At 36.9% G+C, this 27,342-nt stretch overlaps 1 protein-coding gene across 9 annotated transcripts in view; it reads left to right on the forward strand.

The window, feature by feature from the left end:
* The window catches only part of marchf8 (membrane-associated ring finger (C3HC4) 8), a 144,061-nt gene that overhangs the window by 108,441 nt on the left and 8,278 nt on the right, over positions 1–27,342 (forward strand). For 5 of the 9 annotated variants that reach the window (XM_079842686.1, XM_079842685.1, XM_079842687.1 and 2 more), the window contains 5 exons: positions 263–313; positions 11,371–11,450; positions 11,763–12,593; positions 17,450–17,630; positions 24,834–24,969. In XM_079842686.1, the coding sequence (XP_079698812.1) occupies positions 263–313; positions 11,371–11,450; positions 11,763–12,593; positions 17,450–17,630; positions 24,834–24,969 (1,279 nt within the window). The remainder of the gene's footprint in view (positions 1–262; positions 314–11,370; positions 11,451–11,762; positions 12,594–17,449; positions 17,631–24,833; positions 24,970–27,342) is intronic. The other 4 variants (XM_079842689.1, XM_079842691.1, XM_079842690.1 and 1 more) reach the window with 1 other exon arrangement.

Here is a 27,342-nt window from a genome sequence, read left to right on the forward strand (position 1 = left end):
ATGCTAAAGGGTGAATTATCCAGCTGAGAAATATTGAGCATAAAAGACTATTAATTAACGCAGTCAAATCAGTTAAATCAGACAAAATGCATTTCCTCTCTGTGTAGGTGTGTTTCATCCTTTTAAAGATTCTAAAATGTGCAATGTTATTAAAAACATTTTTAGCAGTTAGTTCCAGGACACTTTGTACTTGTTCTCATAGTTTCTTATGAAATAAATGCTAAGCACTTGTTCTAAAACGGTCCTTTTCTCTCTTCCACAGAATGAGAAACCGCTTGGTCATTCTGCAAGCAGGTCCAGCAACATTTCTAAGGTATGAAAATCCATTTCCTTCTACTGAGACAGTGAGTGGCTTTGCTTTCTAGGAGGTCTGCACCTGCTATCTAAAAAAAATAATAATAATACTTTTTATGCTCCTCATGTATTGTTCTGTCAGGATTTCTAAGCATTTCAAACAGAAATATTTCCCTCATGCAAAGGAGATGGGAAGGACATTTTGTCTGACCTAGAAACATGAAAAAAGTGCGACCAGACAATAAAAAAATAAAAAAAATCTCAAGAGCTCATTTTATGCTAATGTAGACTCTTTCACTGGTTATTTTTCAGGTTAAAGAAGCTTTGTACTTTATTATCCAATCTTGAATTCCCATTTTCATATTTCTAAGGCACACCTGTTTATCTGTCTGATATTTAATCCATAGGCTTGAACCATATTCTATGCAAATATGAAAATGAAACCTGATTACTTGCAGGTGCTCATTCCCACTGTATATTTTTCTATTTATATAGTTCTTGCGATAATGTTGTTGTTGTTCTAAACCTCAGTATTAAATGGGCCAATAGTTGCCCTTAAATGCCTGTGCCCCTAAACTGGCAGGTAGCCAAGTATAAACATGTTGACAGTTTAACTAACTCCTACTTGCTCAGCAAGATTGTCTTCAAATTTGTGCCTTATGACAGTAGTTGATCTAAAATGTCAGACTGTTTACTATAATGCACTACAATGGCCTTTGCGACAATGTTGAGAATATACTTACATTGTGTCACATTTCAGAGAGCGTCATTAGGTTGTTAGAAGTGTCTGCTCTTATACTTGCTTAGTGTTTCCACTCTAGTGAAAAAACAATACCACTTTTGGTCTTATTTCTTAGATTGTATTATAAAAATCGTCTGTTTCTTACGTTCTTGCATTGCATACTGAACTGCATTTGGACACATTTTAAAATGCATCGATGAGTGCATCCATAGCTATAACTGCTAGCATTCATATATTTATTCATGTTTTGGCTCTAATGATGGAACACTGTTCCTTTTTGTCATTTAATTTCTTTTGATATAGAATACAATTTGCTTTGGAGTTGGATTCCAACTAAAAGCGCTAACAGATTTCTCACCCTATTCAAATAAACCCTACCCCCACATTCATATTGATTTGACTATTTAAAGACAGGGAGCACTATGTTAGCGAGTGAGTTCATTTTGGAATCATGTCTGTCAGGCATTTTCACTCTAACATGGTTCTCTTCCTCTTAGTGGAGATTTACTGCACTTCTGCGTAACATTGAGCCTCTTAACAGATAAACCCTTCACATGAACTAATAGATGTCAGGGTCACCTGTTCTGAAAAACGCTCCATTGGTTTAGCTCAAGACGTTCAGCTACTGAGGACTTTGGGTTCACGCTCAAGCCTCGAGTGCTTTTAGGATGTTTTCGCATTTGGTTTGAATGCTTGGTTCAAACTTGAGTTTGATTCCTTACAGCTCCGATATTCTCTCGGCGAAGTCCTTTTCCATTCTTCGCTTGGGAGTAAAAAGAGGTTTGAAATGCCTTTTCAGAGGTCTATACATTAGCAAACATCCCGACTCCACCCACAGTGCTTGGATCAGTGTTTAGATGAATATGTGCTGTGCTCTTTCCTCACAATAACAAAATAAGCGCACAAAAAAAATTGACTGCGGTTGGAAAACATTGGTTAAGAAAGCATCCGATCATAGCGATGTGGACACGCTTGCACCAGCTCTGTAATTTGGCACTCCAGTCAAGTCATGTCACATTTACAGTATTAATATACTACTGCATACAAAATATTGTTTTAAAGCAAGCATCTTTACAATATTATACATGAAAAACTGTCAGTGTGTCAGTTTTATTAGAATTAAAACGTCAATTTTTACTATAAAGCAGCTCTCCACAGTCCAGTGTGTTCGTGTTTTTACTCACGTCTGAACTTCACGGACTGAATAGAAGAAGGAGATGTCAAAGAAGGCGGAGCCTCAGAGCCACACCTACCTATTACATAATCGCCATTGAACCAATGGTAGTTTGAAGATGTTCAGAATGAGTGAGATGGCTAATCAAATCAAAGAAGGTGGGGTTTACTGTTAGTGCGAATTCCAACGTGACACTTATAGCAGTGAAAGAGTGCGTCATAAGCTGTAAGTAGCTAAACATTTAATATTTGACAACGGTTTTATGATAAAAATGTTCTGCGACAAACAGTAATATCAAGTGATGCAAACTACTTGACATTTTTTTTATGAAATGTCACCATTTTGAATTGAAAAATCATAACTGAATTTTAGCATTTTTACATATTAGGCAGACTAAAATAAGAGTGAATGTGTGCATATTTAAAGAAAATATTATTTGCAAATAGTTTACTTCATAACTACAATAATTGAATTCCTTTAAATAAACCAGTAAGACCAATACCCCCTCCCGCTTCCCCAAGCAAAAAGCAAAAAAAGCTTTTGTTTCCCCCCAAAACAAAAAGTGTTTTTGTTTGTTCACATAATTTAGTGCTCATGTGCTTTTAGGAGTCGAGTGAAAGCTTTGTCTTCATTTACTTTTAAAGCCTCACATACTATAGCACATTCAATTGACTGCTTACGTGCAACAAGGAACATCAGGATGATCTGTGTTCATCCCCTGCGGAAAGAAATGTTTCATCATTCCAGAGCTCATTTGTCTCCGACAGGATAAATAACATGAGAGATCCCATTACAGTTGTTATCAGATCAGTGTCCGACACGCACTCATGCTGCATGACAAGGTTTTGACTGCTGCGAAACCCAAAGGGTCCTAATAGGGGTCCATGGGGTGTTCCTGTCAGCTCTGTCATTTCAGCCGCACATTAAGCAATCAAACAAAACAACACACTTAACTGATCCATGGCAGTGTTGTTATTATACAGAATCCTCCTGGTTGGGTTAATCTCCCCAGCCTTAAAGGGATAGTTCATCCAAATATGAAATACATTTGTGTTATTATTAATGTTGTTCCAATCCCTGTATGGCTGACTTCTTCTGTGAAACATAAAAGAAGATATTTTTTAAATGCATGTGACCTGTGCTGGCAAAAATGTGTCGGAATGCGCACAGGCTAATTTTGAGCTGCAAGCAAAAAAAGTGAAAAATGTCACTTTTGGTCAAATTTGGTCAATTACACAAATCTTTATTTGTGTGTTTTCTGAGAGTACCACCTGTCCTTTGTCCTTGAAAACTGCCGTTTCTCTCTGCTCGCTTCTGGGCGACTGCTGCTCCTCTCAGCACAAGTTTTGTATTGTTGTAAAGCACAGCATTCCAACCTTGTGAATATTCAAAGTGAGTTCTCGATGGCATGAGTCTGAACCAATGAAATGTGATTTTCAAACTCATGCTGATGTAAACAAAACAATCTTACTCGCACTGACTGACAGATCCGAAGCGCGCGCACAAAGACGCCTCAGACAGCGCGTGATCCCGATATACACACTTACAGGATTTCAAAATATCTGTCTTGGCGAGTACTATTCATGTAAACATTATCTGTTATGTCTTAAATTAATGTTTGGTTAACTGTTGGGGAAAACATCTGATGTGTAACATTTATATCAGATCCGTGCATTATAGTAGGTGTTAATATAAGCTGTCTGTTTCATTAATGTTAATCAAACAATTGTTGTATCATGGAAAAAAAGTTTAATATATATTTATTTTCTATAGAAATGGGTTTTCACTTGGTGTGTGCCAAATTTGGTTTTATTACCAGGGATTTTAAGGTATGATTGCCAGCTAATTTTTTTTTTTGGAACCTTCAGAAAAAAAATTCTCAAAATTCGTCTAAGATGATTTGACAATTAGCATATAGTTCTGTTCTGGGCAAGAACTCCCTGCGTATCCATGCAGTCTAGAATGGATAAGAGCAGGGAGAGCAGTGATAAACCCCCCTTAGGGTAAACAGAACAGAACCAACAATGTATTGCAGATATCATTAATGTCAATATTAAAATGTACAACATCATTCGGGAATTCAGTCTGATTCTGGGGGAATCAGAATGCCAAATCCTGACTGACGAGAGGAGGAGCTGGGGACGGAGGAGGGTAATTAGCTCCAGAGAAATGCGATAGCTGTTGATAATACTGAAGGAGCTTATAAATGCATGCTGTGATAGGCATCGTATTCCTATAGGTAGACGTGATCAGCTGACAGTCAGCTGATGCAAGCTTGACTAACGTGACCTGCCAGGACTAACTCTACGCTTGATTTTGCTGACTCTATCGACTTCAAACAGGTGTCATTTTTTTTGTCTGATTCCAACAAATTATACATTTTAAGTTTTTTTTTTTTAATATATAGAGAATGTGAAAATAACTAACTCATTTTTGAAAATGTTCTCATTGCGACTGATTTTGCCAGCACGGGTCAAATGTATTTTTTGCATGTTCGTTTTTGTTTTTTTCTCCACATAATGAAAGTCTACGGGGTTCAATGTTACTTAGACACTAATGTTAAAATATCTTTTTACAACATACCACATGAGGGTGAGTAAATTATGATAATATTCATTTTTAATTAAAGTGATTTGTTCTTTTTTTTTTTCAATCTTAAAATACTTGTCCATCTTATGCAGAGAACTTGACACAGCAACACTAGCTCAACCGATGGCGTTTGGGGTGGGAATATCAGTCTCTCTGACATATAGCAGGCAGGGGGACTGTTAACATTAAAATATACTTAGTTAAAGTATGGTTTTAAAAGAGGGTAGAATGTCTTTGGTTCGTTAGAAAACATCTGTTGTGAACCCCTCTGCCTGTCACATCAAATGTCACATGCGACTGATTGACAGACTTTTTTTATGGCAGCATCTGCATTCATTTCCATAATCATTCTGTAGACATACGCTTCAAATTGTGCAGATGATAATTTACAGACAATTAGCTGCAGAGTTAATATGCTTCAAGAAAATTGGTTCTGGTTGAACAGTCTGGAAACAAAACCTTGCTTATTTAAATGCTTTTGTATTTAGTGCTGATTATCATTCTGTTTCTGTACGCAACCTTTTTCCTAATTTCCTTTTGATTGCTCTTTAGGCTCAATCCCAAAGATCACGAGACACTCAAATCCACCTCATTATGAAACATTCTTACTAACTGCGTCAGCAGCGTCACACTGGGTTTTTTATCTTTCATGCAATAATGCTATTTAAGAAAAACCTTCTGTGTGTAATCATTTATTTCCTCGTACACATTAACAGAATGTGAACTGGCCTTTATTGCCAGAGTTTCCATAATATGTTATCATATTACTAACATAATCTTCTAATTCACAATATGTACTGGGGCACAATATGTAAATAAATGACTTCAAGTTAATTCACTACTTTAATACCAGTAGTTTTCAACCAGGGAGCTCAAGATAACTTGACTTAAAATTAGCATTAAAATGAACTAAAACAAATAGAGTAAAACTAATTGTTAGTTTAATTTAAACTAAGTCATAGCCTAATTTAGAATTGTGGTTTCCAAGAAAAACAAGAAAGGTCATGTAATATAATAAAATCTTATTACTCTATGGCCATTTTCATATTTTATGAATATACATTATTCTGTTTATGCCGAGATGTAAAATATTTAATTGGATTGAAATTGTGTTTAATAAAAAAGTAACCATATATATATATCTGGAACAACTGGAAAAGTAATTGGGTATTTTGAATATTGTGGACAAAGGTGGGCACTGGAGTCAAAAAGGTTAAGAATCACTGTTTTACATCACTTTTTCAAAGCATTGATAATGACTTGTGGGCATGTTCTGTAGGTAGATAATGGGAAACAGTAAGGTGCTCAGTATATGTATATTTACACATTTGTCCAATACATTTTAACAGTATGAACATTTTGTGGTTTTGTTGTTTTTGTTGGGCTTAAAATTATTCCGTTTTTTTTTTTTTTTGTATCAACCTTAGTTGTCTGGCCCTTTGCACACTTGTGCTTGTGTTATGGACTGAGGGAACGTTTTAGAGCATGTAATCTTGGCCCAAGTTGCTAGGTCACTGTGCTCTGTGTGTGTGATGAATGGAACCATGGAGAGAGGACAGCCTCCCAGAATAACACCCGTCACTGGGAGCTATTTAGCCCTCCAGAGGTGGATGGCACACACAGACTTTACAGTAGCTTTGTGGAGAGAGAAAGAGATAGGAAGGGCTTGTGAAGGCTTGCTGAGCAGTTTTAGAGGCATGGGCTTACTCTCCCTCTCTTGTTATTTATCCCACATGTCCATTCTTTCTCCTATCGATTCTCTGATAACAGAATTGAAGTCACAAACATGTAATTTGAAGTTTGGGTGTCTCAGGTGTGATTGTCCTTTCAGAAAGCCTTAAAGGTGATTTCATGTGCGTTTGTTTTTTTTCCCCCAATTTTGAAATACGTTAGTGTTAAGTTTGGGGTCTGTTCGATTTTTATATAAATTCATCAAGTCTGCATTTATTTTATTTAAAATACAGTAAAATAGTATTATTGTAAAATATTACAAGTTTTTTTCTATTTTAATATATATTTAAAATGTAATTTATTCCTGTGATGGTAAAGCTGATTTTTCAACGTCATTACTCCAGTCTTCAGTGTCACATGACCCTTCAAAAATCATTCTAATATGCTGATTTGCTGCTCAATTTATTATTATAAATGTTGAAAATAGCCTTGCTGCTTAATATTTTTGTGGAAATCATGATATATTTCTAGGATTCTTTGATTAATAGAAAGCTCTAAAGAACAGAATTTTATTTGAAATAGAAATCTTTTGTAACATTATTAAATGCTTTTATGGTCACTTTTGATTATTTTATTATGGAAACAACATGATATTTGTTTTTTCTGGATTCTTTGAATACAAAGTTGAGAAAATAATAAATATTTTCACTTTTGGTCAATTTTTAATGCATCCTTGCCAAATAAAACTTAATTCAAATTTCACCTGATTGACCCCAAACCTCTTATCTCAGCTTATTGTGCGGTAAGTATTCTGCAAATTCCTAGTAAGCCATTCGTAAAATGATTCCTGTGAAAAGTATAAACACAGTGCATTGTTGGTGCTATCAAAACATTGCTCTGTTTGTTTTTGAGCATCTCAGCCACTCCAACATACTAACATTGGCTAAGTTTGGGTTGGGGCTATTCATCTCTGGTGGAAGTTAGCATACAGACACAAATTGCTCACAGCATCTTGAGGCTAGAACACATTATATACCAATAATGTTCTCTCTAAACTGACTCACTTCTGATGTTTTTTCCTGTGCTGAACAGAAAAAAAACATTCAAGTCCCAAAAATATATGAGAAAGAAGCTAGACATTTCTTGAATTGCTGCCCATTCAGTTTAGCTCTGACATGAGTGACAGCGACTGCTGGCGATGCTGCGTGGGCATGTCTAGAAACTCGACAAACTTGAGTCCAACTTTATGCAAATCAGCTGCAACTTGATGGGGCGGCTACCTATGGGAGTGAAGTCTGTGGTTATTATGTGATGCGTCTATTGTGGGACAATCGAGTGGAGTGAAGGTGTAAGACTTAGAAATTAATGTTAATGAGAGGGAACTCACTGTTCATTTATCTCTGTCTGAATAGCGAAAACAATATCTCACATTCTCAATGTTTGACTCATGCATTGATTATCGTTCATCTTGTTCAGGATATGATGCATTTTGCTCTGCTGCAGTTTATATACAAACACTTTCCCCTGCATATGGATGTTTTTGAGGAAGACGGAAACCTTGCCAAAGTAGAATGACGTCTTTTCTTTCTGACAAAACATCACATTTAAAATATTTAGATGTTTGGGCATCCGGCATCACAAATGCCTGCTATCGACCGGGCAGCCTCTCGTGATAAAACTGCTGTCAGTGTGAGTTGGGCATTTAAAACATGCTGTCAACATCTTGACTAAATAGTGTACCTATTGAGAGATAAGCTCCAAAAACTGGTAGATTGGATTTACACATTGAAATAGTCTAGAGGCAAATTCCATAACTGCAGGACTATTTTCTCGTTACTAGCATTTTTGCTCATGTGTCGACACGCATAAGACTCTGTGCCTCATCTCTTTCCAATTTTTAGCAGTCGCTATGAGGTTTTGTCAAGGGTTTGTGTTTTTGACTCACACATGACTCTGGGTGTATATCACATCTCAGAGGGAGTCTTCACAAACACACACTCTGTCAGGCTTGAATATACACCTTATTTTGCTGACTGGGGCTACGTGGACTCGGAGTGACTCACAGTTAATCACGTTCACACTGTCGTCACAACTTGACTGTGCAACATTGACGTAAACACACATTCGCTGCTTTCCACTATTCTTAAAGCATTAGGAGGACACATGCCATGTGTTTTTATGAATAGATATATCAGGTACATTTATATATAACACTTTTTTTTTAAATACCAAAAAACGTTATTTTGCAACCGTGTGTGTGCGCGTGCGTGCGTGCTTGAAATGTGGCACCAAAAAAGTAACATTTGTTTTAATCATTTGTAATCATTTTTAAACTGCAAATCTATTTAATTGTCTATGTAATATTTAATTTACACTTGTAAATCAGGCTTTAAAATGATGTACACACATCCCACAATTTGGTTACGGGGTTATAAATTGCATAAATAATGAATATAAAGAGTGTGTGTGTGTGTGTGTGTGTGTGTGTGTGTGTGTGTGTGTGTGTGTGTGTGTGTGTGTGTGTGTGTGTGTGTGTGTGTGTGTGTGTGTGTGTGTGTGTGTGTGTGTGTGTGTGTGTGTGTGTGTGTGTGTGTGTGTGTGTGTGTGTGTGTGTGTGTGTGTGTGTGTGTGTGTGTGTGTGTGTGTGTGTGTGTGTGTGTGTGTGTGTGTGTGTGTGTGTGTGTGTGTGTGTGTGTGTGTGTGTGTGTGTGTGTGTGTGTGTGTGTGTGTGTGTGTGTGTGTGTGTGTGTGTGTGTGTGTGTGTGTGTGTGTGTGTGTGTGTGTGTGTGTGGGGACTGGTAATCATCACGTTATGGGGACAAAATGTCCCCACAAAGATAGCAATATCCGAAATCCTCATCCTTGTGGGGACATTTTTAGGTCCCCATGAGGAAAACATCTTATAAATCAGACTAAGTGATGTTTTTTGAAAATGTAAAATTGCAGAATGTCTCCTGTGAGGGTTAGGTTTAGGGGCAGGGGCAGTGTAGGGGGATAGAATATACGGTATGTACGGTATAAAAACCATTACGCCTATGGAAAGTCCCCATAAAACATGAAAACCCAACGTGTGTGTGTGTGTGTGTGTGTGTGTGTGTGTGTGTGTGTGTGTGTGTGTGTAAAAATTATATATTACATAGACAATTAAATAAATTTGCAGTTTAAAAATGATCAACAACAACAACAAAAAACAAATGTTACTTTTTGTTAACGTTTAGTTAACATTTAACATTTAGTCTGTGCTTTTTTTCTCTTTTTTTTTTTAATTCATATCCTGCCCAATGTTGTCCTACAAACAATGTTCATATTACAGAGGTTAAATTCACTAAACTAAAACTAAAATTAAATAAAAAGCACAGACTAAATGTTAACTGGCAAGAGGGACATTACATTACAGTAACTACATTTTATTAGCCTACCCCATTACAATAGTTACTTTACAGTTACTGCCATCATAAAAGTACAGTTTGTACTTTCGTAGGTTTAAAGTTCTAATGGCACGTTTAATGTCCATTGTCCAACAACAAATATTACCTCACTCTATATCATTTATAAAGAAAAAATGTATCGATGTCATACAAACTCGATATATTGTACCCTATTTTCTACCCCGTTTGTGGCAAGTACCATTTAAATGTTTGAACATTTTTCACATCTTCAGTTCAGCCTTCATAAACAGAAAGGGTGTGTATGTATGTGAGTGTGAACCATATGATATCATTAATAGAAGTGCTAAGGTAAAGCGTCATTCACTCAGGCACACTTCCACATTTGTCGTGCCTGAAAACACATTATTTCCTAATAGTTTCTTGGAACATTTATTTAGCAAAGATGTGAATTTGTATGACTGTATGCGTCAGCTTGTGTGTGTTAGTGTGTTTTCGTAGAGGGCAGTTCCGGACACTCTATCCTGTATTGATCCCTGTCAGGCTCGGGGCTATAAATTCTCTGTTCGTTACAGATAGAATCAATAGGTAATTAGTCTGGGACATAAATGATGGAATCAAACATTGTGTATGCGATTCATGCTGCTTTGATTCGAACACCCAGGTAATATTAGTTGGTATATGTGTGTGAGAGAAGTTGTCAAAAGTTTTTATCTTAAATGTGACCCCCCCCCTTTCTTTTTAAAATCTTCCATTGACTTAGATAATGTTCAACATTTAAAAAAATTCACTGATGTCAATGGCATGTCGTCTTTCTTCGATCTGTTTACATGCTGAGTCGTGATTGGTCTTATCTTCCTTGCATATATTTAACTATATACCTGCGAAAAGTTTGGTGTTTGCAAGATTTGTGTAAGTTTTAAAGAATTCTCTCATGAATTCTCTCTGCATTTATTTGATCAAATATACAGTAAACAACAACACTATTGTGAAATATTATTACAAGTTAAAATAACTCTTCTAAATGAATATATTTACAATGTAATTTATTTGTATGTATGAGGGCAAAGCTGAATTTTCAGCCTCATTGCTCTAGTCTTCAGTGTCACATGATCTTTCACAAATTATTCTAATATGCTGATTTGGATACTTAGTATCATCGTTGAAAACCGTTAATATTTTGTGGAAATCGTGATACATTTTTCTTTGATGAATAGAAAGTTCAAAAGAACAGCATTTATAAATTATTAAATGTACTGTCACGTTTGACAATTTACTGCATCCCTGAATAAAATGCATTCATTTCTTTCAAAGAAAAATCGTTTGCATATTCATTTATTTAAAAAGATGTGTGTGAAAATGATAAAGTGTCTGTGATGCATTTCATTTATGCAGAACAAAAACAAAAAGATAACCTTATTTAAAGCATTTTGATGCCTTGCAAGGATTGGGATTTCCATGCTGGTTTAGTTGATGTTTCTAATTTGCTGCTATGGTGTCTGTTTTGCATACAGGCTGGAAGTCCGACCTCTGTGAACGCTCCCTACAGCTTTCCCAGGTCTTCAGTGACGCCATCGAACCAGGATATATGCAGGTAGGTTTACCCTCCCTCAATCCTGAAGCCTCTTTGCTCCTGCAGTATGATCATGTACTGAAAGAAAGAAAAAGATCTAGAGAGAGACTGAACTGTCAGAACATCAGTGGGCCAACATTGCCATCCATCTTGATTGTGCCATTTTGTTTTCTAACCTTCCTCATGGTTCCTCCCACCTGTCATTTTTGCAATCTTTCTCCATTTGTTCTCTAATGCATGTTGCATGTATCTTTACGTCCGCTTTCTCTCTTTCCATCTCTGTTTCTCCACCTCTCTTTCTGTCCCATCCCTCTCCTCTCCTCTCGTATGCAGTTCTAATGATCTCGCTCAAGACCTGGGATCACAGAGGCCCTTACAGGCCACTGTAGTGCTGTTGAACTCTAATGGTAAAAGCTCAGCATCTCAGGGTGTCACCATGACCACGCTCTGCCTGGACTCTCCCGCCAAACCCAAAAATAGGACCTTGTTTGGCACAGAATGGCTCTCTCTACTCAAACCATCAGTCAACTTAAAACCAGAAGGAGGCAGTCTCAAGTTCTCAAAGTCTCTGAATGATGTTGGACAAAAGATGGACAGCCTATGCAGCGGTCTTCACTTTATAGACCGCACTTGTTCGGACGGGGAGCTGGGAGTGGAGAAGGAACAACTCATGCAAGATGGCCACATTAAAGCCCTTAATGGTCAAGCCAACTCTCCCCCTCTTTTTGCTTCTCAGCCTCCGTCCTTCCTCAACAACTACAAATACATCTCCAACCCAAGGCCTGAGAACTGCCTGGCTCCCCCTGCTCCTCTCCATTCAGACCTTCAAAGAAGCTCCAACTTCCTGCGCCTCATCTTCCCGCTCACCCGATCTTCCACCGCGGGAAGTCTGCAAGCATCTGAGATGGGAAGCTACGCTACAAAGCTCCACATCACCAAGTCATCCAGTGCCATGCTGGACGTCAGTGAGTCTTGCTGTATGGAGGAGATGGGAGACGACGAAGTGTTCGAGGAGGATTCGTCCCGGTGGAAGCTGAAGACAGAGGGGTTATGGGCACCTCTTTGCTCTCTTGAGGAGGACTGCGACTTGGATCAATGCTCCTCTCCGATGTCTGTGAAGAACGGGCCGCTGTCGCCCTACTCCCTGTCGGGGGACTGCTGCAGGTTGGTGGGGCTTACTCACTCCCGCCCAGCTCCTCTTACCCATGGGCTTCACCTCTAGGGTGATTCATCCGTGTAGTTCTACTACAGCCCTCATCTGGATATTTATTTCCTACCAGTCCCTGTTTATCCTTCCTGTTAGAGCCTGTGTGCTGTGGTCATTTTGCTAATGGCAATCGATAATAAGGCTCGTATATGGCTGGAGTTGTGAGGGTTAAAGATCCATGGTGTGTAAGAGGAAGTGATGCATATTGTATCACAGCACTGGCATGGATAGTCCAAGCAGATTTCCTCTGAGAGATCCAATCGATACATATGGTAGCTTCTCGAATGATGAGGTTCAGGTAGAATGGAGATTGAGATCTGATTGCAGTTTTGGTTGTGGTTTTCTGCCTTTGGGATAGGAGACCAGGAGAAATAACTGTGATTTCTCTCAGTATTCATCTACAGGGCCTCACAGATGTCTCAGGAAACAATTAGTGCAACTTGTGAAGGAGTAAATTGCTTTGCCATTGACAAATTACCTTTTGAAGTCCAAGTACGTATCAAAATGACTATTGTTTGTCTCAGATTTTAGGAAGGGTTAGGTGTGAACTCTTCTTTGGCTTCTATAGATAAGAATGTGACTGCGTTCAGTATTGGTAGGTACTTCTTTTGAAGAACTAATTACTTTGCGACCATTAATAAAAAGTATGTTCAATATAGTATGAATATGGGTAGAATGAAAGTAATCCGAACCTAATACATTCGTTATGTTGTTATTGTCATGTGACCCACCAGTGTCAGTTGCACTACCATTCACATCTCCTCTCCTGTGGCATCATGGGATAGTAAAGTGTTTATCAGATTCACATCTGTAGTAGGTCATCCGAGTACTCTTCACCTAATTTTTAATGAATACTGTGAATTCAGACATACTACTCTTTTCACATACTGTTTTTCAACTACTAGTAGGGAATGTTTGAATTCAGCATATCATTGTTTGGAAAGTGGATACATCCAAGAAACTTTTTGAGAAGATCTACTTATGTCAAAGCTAAAGTTGAGCTTTACCAAACATCTGATGTTATATCAATTGTTTACATCTTTCTTAAGGGTGAGGTGAGGTTTCTTCCCACATGTATTGCCACTCTCACGCAGTGCTGTGAAAACACATGTGCTCTTAAAATAGCTGACATTTAGAGATCAGCCAGCAAGACTTATTGGTTTAAACCAGAGCTGAAATACCCAGGCTTGGAGATCTGCCACGAAGTATGCTCAGGTGTCTTGAGGTGTGACCTATGGCATTGGCAAGGACATATTTTTATGTGGGAGGAACATCACATGTTCTGGTGCATTTGGATATTTTAACTGCATCTAAATGTTTTATTTTATGAGGGATCTAGTCATGGAATAATATAGGAAGTATTCATTTGTTCCTGTCTGCTCTTTGTTTTGTGTTCAGTTCATATCTGCACAGTTATATTTTGATGAGAACAACATTCTCAAATGGTTTTCTCAGCTCTTTAGAAAACCATTTACGAACTGGTGCTTGAAAATACCCAAAAACCAATACAATGACCTAAAATGTAAGAACTATACATTCCAGTAGGCCTGGATGATATTCAGAATTGATGATAATTGTTGACTTTGATATTGGGTCAGTCCCAATGAGTCAATTGAAAAATCTAATTCAATTATTCGTTTGCACCAAAAAACGTTCACTAAAGTCATGTGCCATTTTTTTATGTATTAAAATGATTTTGTGAACATATATCGTTAGCCTTATAGCATAATTGCCGAAGTCCAAAAACATTGAAATATGATCTGGGCAATTATGCTATGAGGCTAACGATATGTTGAAAATGTATTAACAATAATGATGCATATAAATTAAATCAATAAATGTTTTCCTTTTGTTAATTTAGTGAAAACTATGTGGAAAATAGTTTTTTTACTGTATTTTAGTTGTTTGGAATATTTCACAGCAAATACATATCGTATACCATGCATATCAAATATCATAAAAAGGATTGAAAATGGATATATAATTCATTCAGGATCATATCTGCCAGTGTATCTACTTTAATACAGTGCTATAGAGAGTGAATGTTTGTCTAATGAAATAATTTCACTATTCCAGAACATCAGGTCAATGAAGCCATGGGCCAAACCTTGTGAAAAGGCTGGATAGAATGTCTTAAATGTGGTAATTGGATTGATTCTTTCTATTCTACTTTAATCTAATCTAGCTGTATGTGATGGTCTTAATTATAATCTGATTAAAATAGGAAGTGAGAGAGGGAAATTAATCTGGCCTTTGTAGTCAAGAAAAATATGAGGGGTCATAAACAAAAGGAGCCCATTAAAGCAATGTGCTTCAGCCCTCATGGAAGTTATTACATACTGTGCTCAGATGGGCTGTAAAGCCACGTAAAAGATGATGGAGATGTGACAGGCTTCGTTTTCTCTTTGTATGTGCTGTTTGCTAATCTTGTAGAGCCATGACTGGATCAGGTATGTCTGAAAATAGTCATTATCCTGGTCATTCAGTCTGAAAAGCATCCTCTGGACGCTCCACACGGAAGCAATCTTCCCTCTCATTTGTGCCCACGGCAGCTAGTTAACATTTAGAGAGCCCGTATCGAGAAGGATAGGATTGTTACATCCATTACAGTAGCTAAACAGTGTGCTGTGACCATAATGCCATTTATTGTATGTTGTTGTCGTTCTGTCAGTAAGTATAAACGTCAAGGATTAAATTTATGTTTGTCTATATATATATATATAGTTTTTCCTCATTCCTCTGGAAAGTACTGCTTTCTTGAAATGCTTGGAATATTTAATGAAATAAGTCAACTCTCCTGTGTCTCTAGATTTCACATTTTGCACATTTAGCAGACGGTTTTATTTAAAGCAACTCACAGCATTGAAAGTGTGCAGTTTATTATGTTTCCTGGGAATCAAACCCATGATACTGACAATGCACTTTGAGTTCTGCCAGCACAGAAATTTAGTTCCCCCTTGTGTTTTTCAAGTCTACCAGCATCCATGAAAAATGTACAAAATATTCTGAAAACTGAAAAATGTGCATTGAGTACATTTTCTTTAAATATGTTCAATTTCCACAACTCTGTTTGTCTCTCATCATGTTCAGCTATCATAAATAAGTTGTAGTAGTGTTAATTCAGGTTTTAATTATTTTATTTTAATTATATTTAATTTTATTATTTATTTTTTTCCATCTGTATTTTATCTATCCATGTTCTCTCCACAATTGTATTGTATTTTATTGTATTGTATTTTTTATGTAATTTTATTTTTGCATAATTAATACTGTTGTTAATGCAGGTAAAATTAGTCTTTTTTATTTTATTAATTATATTTCTTTTATTTCTTTTATCTATCCATGTTCTCTCAACAATTGTATTTAATTTATTTCATTTTATTTTTATATAATTGATAGTGTTGTTAATGAAGGTAAAATTAGTCTTTATTTTATTTTAATTACTATTTTTATTTTTATTCTTTTTTATTTTTTTTCATTAAAAAGAACCATCAGTTCATTTGTTTATCCATATATTCTCCAAAATTATATTTTATTTAATTTTATTCAAATTAATCTTTACTTTTATTCTTATTTTTTTTTTTTTTTTTTTTTATCTGTTCACTTATATATCCATCTATTCTTCAAAATTGTATCCTTTATATATATATATATATATATATATATTATATTATATTATATTATATTATATTATATTATATTATATTATATTATATTATATTATATTATATTATATTATATTATATTATATTATATTATATTATATTATATTATATTATATATATATATATATATATATATATATATATATATATATATATATATATATATAATATATATATTAATTTACCTGAATGTACCCTTTATATTCGTATTATATGTGGTATTGGTCATTTAAAAAGTCAGTTGATCTCTATTTAAAAAATGATGTCCATTCCAGATTACCAGTCATGTGTGGTGTCATCTGAAGAGCACCACTGAGATGTAAACTCATCTGTGATTCACTTTGAACTGCCGCTTGCATCAGCGGAACAATGGCGCTGACATCCTCAAAATATGAATGTTGACATTTGGCACACAATTGTTTGTACATGTTGCTTTCCCAGATGACCTCTAAGCTTATTAAACATTGGCTGAGTCAGAAATTAAATTCATATGCATAAATGCCCACGAGTGGAGTGGAGAAAGCACAGCAGCCCGTAGGGAAGAAAACACACAAATCCGATCTCAATACATCTCATTTGTTTCTCAGCAATGAGATTACATGGAGAATAAATTGAGCCTTCAGCTTAGATCTTGCTCTCCCTCTGGACACTCTCCACAAATCCAGCTTTCCTTCCACTAACTTTTTCCTTTTTCCTCCTGCTTGTGTGATTTTAAAGTTTAATGGTTGTATGCTTCTATAGGTTCTTTTGATGTTTGTGTTGGGAATTACTTTCCATGAATCCTTCAGGAAAGGGAAATGGCACTGACAGTGTGGCACTGACATGGTAAATAAAACATAGAAACGGCATCTTTCAGTCCCAGCCGCTGACCTCTGTTTTAGTGTTGTTTATCCTGCAACAGCTTTAGTCCTAGTGTCCACTACATAGTCATTCACTTTGAAAGTGTTTTTTGGAGAACAGAGTTATCATTTTAGTCAAGACTTGGAAGTCTTAACAAATATTAAAATTCAGTGCTGTTACAGATGCATTATAAGATGAACAGTATTATAGGATTCTGGTGTGTGTATGTATGGTTGCTCATATTTCTTTGCAGTGGTTTTAGGAGGGTGACCGAGTGTTTCTCCCTCTCTCTCTGTAAATAACTGTAGGATTTGTCACTGTGAGGGGGATGATGAGAGTCCACTGATAACACCCTGTCACTGCACTGGGAGTTTGCGGTTTGTCCATCAGGGCTGCCTGCAGCAGTGGATCAAGAGCTCAGACACGCGCTGCTGCGAGCTCTGCAAGTATGACTTCATCATGGAGACCAAGCTCAAGCCACTCCGCAAGGTAATGTCACATACATGTATACACATATAGATGCAAAAATATATGGGTTGAGCACCTGCTCAGACTCTACCAAGTGGCAAACACACTATAAAAGGCCTTTGTATGGGTAACACTTTACAATAAGCCAGCTCCCATTAGTTAATGCATTAACAGTATTTATTAAAAGGTACACTATGTAACTTTTTTTGTTCAAAATTTTGAGTCAATCTCCCCCTGATTTACTATGGTAAGCTTAATATAAGTGTATATATTTGTCTGAATACTCGATTCTGATTGGCTGGAAGGTGTGGTTCTTTGCCTCCACGTCAAGCATTAAAATTGTTTAATGCGCAACTAGCCGTGGATTATCCGTTACTTATATTTTATACCTGACGGGATGGTTTTCGTGTGAAAATGCGTACATGCATCTCACCTGTGCGTGTCTCATTATATCAGTAAATATGGTGAGAATGGTTGACATGGAGTGCGCCAAATCTCGAACCTCCGTGGAATCGCCCATTTGAAAAAATAAAAACATGCAGAACAGAGGAGAGTCTGCTCGCAAAAAGAGAATGCGACAGAGCTGGTAATAAAACCAGAATCAACATTGGCTGGCCTTTTTATAGATAAAAATAGTGTTTTGAGGGATCCCTATTGAGGATTTGATATTGTAAAGGCAACGCGGAGGTGGGCGTTTTTATTACTCAACTTTCCATCTAAACTGGTTATATCTGTTAAGCCTAGTAGTGAGTATTTTATGAGCTGTAAGATAATCTCTCTCTCTCTCTCTCTCTCTCTCTCTCTCTCTCTCTCTCTCTCTCTCTCTCTCTCTCTCTCTCTCTCTCTCTCTCTCTCTCTCTCTCTTTGGGCAGAATATCAGTTCTAAAAAATTAATGATTGACCATATCAGTGTTCCCAGTTAGTCAAAACAACAGCATAAAATATTGTACTTAAATGATCAGAAGACATCATTTTCCCATGAGTAACAGGTGCTGTGAACCATATTCATCAGCAGTCAACAATATTCTTCCGCAAAGTGCATGCCATAGATAGATCAGAGGTAACAATTACATTTTCAAGGGAAAAGTAATTAAATTACAGTAATTAAAGGGATAGTTCACCCAAAAATGAAAATTACCCTAATGATTTACTCAGTCATATACAGCTAGAGGGCTGATTTGGCTCAAGGCTTAAAGGGATCGTTCACCCAAAAATGAAAATTAGCCCATGATTTACTCACCCTCAAGTCATCCGAGGTGTATATGACATTCTTCTTTCAGACTAGTAAATTCTGAGTTATATTAAAAATGTTCTGGCTAATCCAAGCATTATAATGGCAGTAATAGTTGCTGTTTTTGAAGTCCATAAAAAATGCATCTGTCCGTCAAATAACGTGCTCCACGCGGCTCCGGGGTGTTAATAAAGGCCTTCTGAAGCGAATCGATGCGTTTGTGTAAGAAAAATCTCCATATTTAAAATTTATTTAATTTTTTTCTATGGCTCTGCATCAGCCGTCCCGCCCCATCACTTCCTGCGAATGAGGTCAAAATACATGCAAAATACCGGCACAAACGTAGAAATATACATAGATTCCTCATTAGTGCCTGTGCGGATCGGTCGAAAGAGGCATCTACGTATATATATATATATATATCTTTGATCGCACCAGTATTTTGACCTTATTCGTCGGAAGTTATGGCACTGGGAATACTAGATGACATTCGTCTGATAAGAGGTAAAAAAGTAACATAAATACTAGGGATGCCACAATTCTCAATATAATATTGAACCATTCGGTACAGCATTCACGGTTCAATACGCACTTGTGAATTGCGTTTTTTTTTTTTTTTGGGTTTTGCATTTAATTAATGATTTTTTCAACAAATTCTATCATTTGCCTCCATCCCAATATACTGAACAACGCGACATACATTCACATCACACGTTAGTGGTAGAGTTATACTCACGGAACACTATAGTAATTCACAATCACGAAAGTTCATTATTTGCATGCTTTTTACAGCCTTGCCGGTTAAACATTTCATTCGCGTGCTTATGCACTATGTACATGGGCTTTTCCGAGCGCACACTAAACGCCTGTCAAACACGCGGTTACTGGACTAAGTCGTCTAACTGCGCTAATACTGTCAAATACACACAAGGTTAACATAAACACAGTCGGTTATGTCTAAAGTGAAAGTAAAATCGGCGCGTGGCTGTACATTAGATGCACGTAGGTCTTATTGAAAGACCTCTAAATTGACAGCAGCGCAGCCTAGTGAACACGCTGTCCTTAAAGGGACAGTTCACCTCTAAAATTATGTGATTATTTACTCACTCTAATATTGTTCCAAACCTGTATTCATTTCTCGATGACAGAATTTTCATTTTTGAGTGAACTATCCCTTTAATGTTAATACAACAACAAAAGACAAAGAGAAAATCACTCACTGCTCTTGACTGAAAAACTTTAATATAGCTTTAATAAGAATCAATATAGGCTATATTTTATAGTGAAGTCTATGTAGTGTTTTATTTTTACATTTATTCATTCAATTTCATACTTAAATGCTGCTGTACAGCTCTGAGCTGCCAGTGTAAATCTTTATATATATTTATTTTATATACAATACACTAGAAATGTGTACAAAGGTTTTTTTTTTTTTTTTTTTTTACAAGTTGAAGGTTTTTCAATTATTTTAAGTAAAATAAAGAAAGTATTGCAATAAAAATTTTTCTTTTTTTTTCTCCTTAACCTCTTGCTGTTCCTGTCGCTTAAAAATAGAATAGCAAAAAACTGATGTGACAAGCCATCAGAACCGAACCGAACCGAAAACCGTGGTTAAAAACCGAGGTATGTATTGAACCGTGGACTAACTGTATTGTTGCATCCCTAATAAATACTGTTCGGTTTCTCGCAGAAACCGATTGTTTCGTGTCTTAAGACATCAATGTGTCGCCACAAGCGGCATGGTTTAATAAGGATTCGTATGTCTGTGTTTTTACTCTCATTGCTCTCATACTCTAAAATATCCCCATTGACATGCATTATACGACTATCTCACTGGAGTTAAAAATCTTCATTTGTGTTCTACTGAAGAAACAAAGACACCTACATCTTGGATGCCCTGGGGGTAAGCAGATAAACATGAAAATGTCGTTTTTGTGTGAACTATCCCTTTAAACTCGCTATTGAAGAATTCAGTTAAATTCCTATAGAGAAAATGATTGGGAAAAAATCATTTGGAAACTGCAGTCATTGTGTCATTCTGTGAATGATGCTGTTGCTGCTTGTCAACCGTAAATCGCCTGCAGTTAGGCTTATATAGGTACTTGATGGAAGTGTGAATTCTGATTATTAAAAGTGTTGTCTTTTATCATATTGTTGCATAAAAACAGTAACATCACTCAAGGCCATGTATAATGAATTAATACGGCACGAGGCTGTGAGTGACATTCATTTTACCGCAGGTGTTTAAAACCCTTTTGGGTTTAGGGGAATTGGGTTGCAACATTTGACACAATTAAAGCACTGTACATGTACTGGTAGGCAATCAAGCAACAATAATTTAAGTAAGTGAGTAACAAAGCACTCTGCTTTGCGTTATTGAATATGCAGATACAATAGTTGATCAGTGTAGATGAGAAGCAACCTGTCCTTTTGAGATGATTGAAAACAAGTTAGCCTGCAGAGAGTTTTTTTATTTTTATTAATTGTTATAATGAATAGTTTTTGACTGACGTGAACATGATGAAAGTCCAGCCACTTCAGTGTTCAGTCTTTGTCCACTGCTTCCTCTCTTAATTAAATTTCTGATGCTGTGTGTCTCAAATGCGGCTTTAAATAGGACATCTGTAGGACAGCCTTTGTGTCACATAGAGATTGCGCTTAAAGGGTATATTGCAGGTTAGAGCCCCCAGTGAGTCAATGTATAGAAAAATAATTTAGATTTTCTTTGAAATATACTTAGAAATACACTACTAAGGCTTCTGGGGTCGTTTTTGTGAGAATTTTACTTCTGTGTCTAAAAATGCCAAAAACGGAAGTGACGTAACGGGAGGGAGTGCGGTCAATTTCAACAATAGGAAAACAATGGATCGCGATGACCATTTGGACGCTGAGGAAATTGTAAAGGTTTATTCATACTCAAATCACGGACCATACAATTAGGACAGACAATTAGGGACAGGCCAAGATTAGACAGATCAACGATTAGAGGAGATGCATTGAGTTGCTGTGGGAGGAGAACCAGTGGAGAACAGAGCAAGTGTCTCGGTGAATGACCCATGTTATCTTATATATATATATACACGTTAGCTAACGATATGAACACTGTGCTCAGGTCACAATACTGTACAGATTATTATCATGTATCAGGCAATAGCAAAGCTGGCATTGGTCATCTTGGAGTATTGATACTTACCAATAACGGAAACGAATAAGCTTTGATCAGACGTGTGTCACACTCGTTAATATCCGTCCACAATAAGCGTTACGTGATACTAACCTTACGTGATATATAACGTTAGCGGTTACTCATCACGGCACAGTTCACGTTTTCTTCAAGCTGCATCTCTGACGGATCCGTCGGCCGCCGGCGGACAGTAACCACAGACAGTATAGTGTTATTGTTATGCGTTTCATGATATCTGAACATCTGACTCCTATTGAAGACCAACCTATTATGCACTGAGCAAACGCAGAGCCCGGCAAATAACTCTCACTCGTGGCGTAATATGACGCGATGTTGGGGGGAAAAGAGACGTTTTTACAAACGGTTACTTTATCTACTAAATTTGTGCCCTCATGTCTTTTTAAAATTACATTTTTATATGGTATGTTCATACATGGTAATATATTCATTTTACAAAATGTAACCTGCAATATGCCCTTTAAGCAGACTTCCTCAGAGGGAGAAAGAGATAGCGAGAGAGATTCACAGGTGTCTGCAAGGTAGGCGTAAACCAGGTCAGTTTGACATGGCAGACTGGCCATTTCACGGTTTGTCTTTTCTGTCAATTGACATTTGAGACATTGTTCTGTTGAATAGATTATGAATGTGATTTATATGTTGGCAGGTGTTACTCATGTTGACAAATGGGCACAGCATGTCAATGTCAGCATCCTTCCAGAAGAATGGGAGCAGATCAAATCTCATCTAAAATTAAATTTGAATAACAACTGTAGTCACTGAGAAAGAAATGTCCTCCAAGCATTCAGATTAGTCATTTACTGATGTGGGGCTTTTACAATGGCTGATTTGTTAAATAAGTACTTTTGTCCTCCTTAATCCTCAGTACCTCCTGGGTCTGTGCATGAGGTGCATGGTTGTCTTTTTTTCACAACCTATTATTGGGTCGACGTGTTAAATTATTCAAAACTAAAATAGCTGAGGTTTAACGTCGTGACGAAATGTTGAACATTTCAGCCGTTCTCTGTTTGAAAGACTCTAAGGCATGTCAACAAGCCGTGTGCTCCTTTTAAAAGAGTCTCTTGATTTATAACTTCCTTTTATGAAATGTTTTATGACTATGTGTTGACAAAAAAGGGTAATGTAATCTGTTTACCCATGTAACTGAGATGCATATCATTATCATTACAAATAATCATTTGCCATTGACAATAACATGGCCAAATGTGTGTGCACAGCAGAGCGTCACATCCATATGTGCTTGAGCGTTTCATTTCAAAACCATAGGCGTTACAATGGAGCTTGTCCTTCCTATGCTGCTATAATAGTCCAGTCTTCCGGAAAGATTTTTCACTAGGTGTTGGAAAAAGTTTGCATGTGTTTGCTCTCATTCAGTTGCAAGAGCATCAGGGAGGGTCACAGTTGATACTGTTCAGGTCTGGGTTTGTGTCAAGTTTTTCCATACCAGTAAATAATTTAACTGGTGCCGCATTGACAGTCACTGAGCTACATTGTACTTCCCATTCTGCTATAAATGTTTGTCTAAAGATTGAAGGGTGATATGCTTGATTTTATGCACCTGTTTGAAGTATGTGTTGCTGACATGTATTCACCCTCATGTCTTTCCAAATCTGTATGACTTTCTTTCTTCTGTAGAACATAACGATAGTTTTTTTTTTTGCCATTTACAATGGAAGTCAGTGGTCACCAAAACGGTTTGGTTACCAATATTCTTCTAAATAGCTTCACAGGAGAGAGAAAGTTGGGTTTCACATAAGCACAAATCAAGAGATTGTCAACTTGCATGGTTTATTTTACTTTATTTGGTTTCCTGATGTATTATATTTATCATACAAATTACATACTCTTTACATTATGAAAACCGGTGCAAGAAGGATCTTCTCTCAAAAGCTAAACCAGTAAAATTCCTATTTAGGACTATTTATTAAAAAAAAATTTAGCAACCACAATTGCAAACAATACAGTCAAGATTCAGGTTATTACTACAGTTATTATAACAGTTCATCACTGAGGTTTGCTTGCAGATTTAGTCACAACAAACGGTGCAGCCGTGTGAAAGAAATCAAACTGGCTGTATTACACTTCCATTCGAGCAAAATATCACACTGGAGATCAATAAACTCCAACCTACATGTTTGCCAGTGTTTTCAGATTATCAGCGCTTTTTCCTCCAAGCAGGGAGAATGTGTGCACATGTTTGCCTGGTTAGCAAGATAAAGTAAGACTGGACAGAAAATGTATCCATTTAAGGGAAAAGTTTGAGGGATTTAAACTCTTGACATCTATGGCAACCGCAAATACACATGTGGAGGCTTGTTAACAATACAAGATATCACAAATGTCAAATCAAAATGAAACAGGATAAATAACCAGCGGGCAAATAGCACAAACAATTATGCTTAATTGAAAGAAGCAGAATTCATGATCACTATTAAAATATGATTTATCATGCAGCACTAGCTGTGTAGTATATTTGGGTTTTTAATTGGATTAAATATGTACTGCAGTTTAAATAAACATAAATTAATTGATTATTCTTTGTTAATATAATATTATTCTGTTAAATGTGGAAATTTGAAGTGGATTCTGGGTCATAGAGACCTGCACTGAGAACACACATGAGATATTTATTGAGCAGAAAGGCCAGATCACCAATTTTGTTTGTACTGCACTTTACCACACAAGAATATGGACTATTATATTGATTTATAGTCATCAAAGTCCTTCTTTTACAACAAGTAAAGATTGTGTTATTTTTTTAATGTCTTTTGTCTGATATCTGTGTCTGCAGTGGGAGAAGCTTCAGATGACCGCCAGCGAGAGGAGGAAGATCATGTGCTCGGTCACTTTTCACGTCATCGCCATCACGTGTGTCGTCTGGTCGCTCTACGTCCTCATTGACCGCACAGCAGAGGAGATCAAACTAGGTTAGCCACGCCCACCCTTCACCAGCCAGTTTAGCACTAAATCCACCAATTCCTCATCCAGCTCTGTCTGCCTGCTTCCATACAGCCCCATTCATTCCCCCTCTGTACCATACAGCTGTCCTTGCGTTCCCCCCGGATTGGTCCGTTTCATATGGAACGATCGCATTCCTCTGACTGACAGCTGTTTATTGTACTCAGTGATGCATATCTTGATGTATTCATTACCTACATGCAGATGGTTTATCCTTTCTTTGAGGTAACGCAATATGGGTGTTTCATTTTAAAGATGTGTGAGCTGGTGCGCTCCTAGTATCATTCTCAGGTGGCATATTCACAGATAGAGCACAATTCGTTCACACGATACAGTTTCAACTAAAAATGTAACTTTTTATGCGTTTTGGCCTTAATTTACACGTCAGCGGTGTCCTAGGGACCTGAAAATGCAAACTTTTGAAAACCGTTTTCAAAGTGCAAGTTCTCCGTGAAAACGTGAATTTGTGAAAACGGTGACATCATGCATATTACATGTTCAGTCTATAGGCAAGTAGTTTTTCTCTACAAAGTGACATGGCCAACTACCGGCCTGGCAGCAGAATACAGCGTTTTTAATCGTTTTCGCGGATCCGTGTGAACGGGGATCGTTTTGACAGCGTTGTCGTCTTTACACAAAAAAAAACGTTTCCGTTTTTGGTACATTGTTGTCGTGTAAACGTGCCTTCAGACACACAACTGTAAAACTCTGATTGGCTGATTTTAATAATCTTCCGATGTATGCTTCCCTACTATATAGTATTCTAAAAGAGCAATACATTTAAATACATCTAAATATGCGGTTGGTGAACAATACACTGATAATGTACACTTTCTATCCCATAAGGCCAAGGAAAAGTTAAAAAATAAAAGTATAAAAAATTTAAAGTGCAACTTTTTCAAGTTTAAGTGCTATATGTACCAAAAAAAGTTGTTCTTTGTAGCAGATGTTGTATGTTTATACTATACACATACGTAATAAAAAACGCTACAAGTGCTTTTGATGAAATATTCACTGGATTTTCCAAAGTTTGCCAGGTTAGTGGCATCACATCTTTGAAAGATACTTGTTTGAGACACTAGTATCAGGTTAACTAATCTGCTTTGATTTTTACATTTGTCTGTTATTGTGATACAGTCTCAGATTTAAATGCTAAAGGAACAGACACACCAAACCGGCTTCAAAGACGTATCGGCAATGAAAGTCGACTGGTGTCGTGCGGGCCAAATAGTTGAGCTTGTACATTGTGCCTGCTTGAGTGAAAAAAATCTCTCCGTACAAGCAGATGGCAGTAGTCCGAAATTCAGCATCCTGAAAGGAGAGACTGGAAGAGCTAGGACTGCGGATATTCAAAACCAAAACAAAACCGGAACAGCTAGTCAACATGCTCAATCAGCCGAAAAGCTGCTGACAGGGGTCTTTGTTCAATTATAAAGATAACCATAATGATAACTATATAAGCTTCCGCATCAACAGGTGATAATGTTCTGTTTATTTTAAGTACATGCTGTAATTATGTTGCCGCTTGCATTGCTTGATCTTTTAAGTTGGGTGGATTCTGTTCGGCTGTCAACGTTTTATCACTCTCCAGCTGGAAAAAAAAAAGTTCTGAAATTGATTACAGCGATATTATTTCTCTGTCGTTATTGTTATAGTTGTGGTATAGACTTCCCTATTCTCATGGAATTAGAATGATTATTAAACTTTATAGTTATAATTATCGTTCCTGATGTGAACAGGCCTTAAAGGTTCATCCAAAAATGAAAATTATCCCATAATTTACTCACCCTCAAGCCATAGGTGTGTATGACTTTCTTCTTTCAACACAGAGTTATTTTAAAAAGAATATCCTGGCTCTTCCAAGTTTTATCATGTGTGTGAATGGTACCCTAGATTTTGAAGCCCAAAAAAGTGCATCCGTCCATCATAAAAGTAATACATACGGCTCCAGGGGTTAATAAAGGCCTTCTGAAGCGAAGTGATGCGTTTTTGTAAGAAAAATATCCATATTTATAACTTTAGAAACCATAATCGAAGGCTTCCAGTAACGGCTGTACACTGCATGAGTGACCTCTGACCTGACATATGACGTTGGATGTAGGAGTAGCGTAAGCTTAGGTGAGGGTAGACGCCTGTCACGGTTCAAACAAATACGGTTAGGCAACAAACTCAAGCTCCTCCAACATTTGTCATTTTAGACTTCTAATTTGTGACCGGTGTTTTGTTTTGCTCTATCCTCTGCACTTCCACGTTTGTAAGTTCTTCATGCGTCACTTCTGACGGAACTAGATTTGCGTACGGCTGTTACCAGAAGCCTGTGATTATGGTATATAAAGTTATAA

This window comes from Gobio gobio, assembly GCF_949357685.1.
Source record: "Gobio gobio genome assembly, chromosome: 18".
Classification (NCBI taxonomy): domain Eukaryota; kingdom Metazoa; phylum Chordata; class Actinopteri; order Cypriniformes; family Gobionidae; genus Gobio; species Gobio gobio.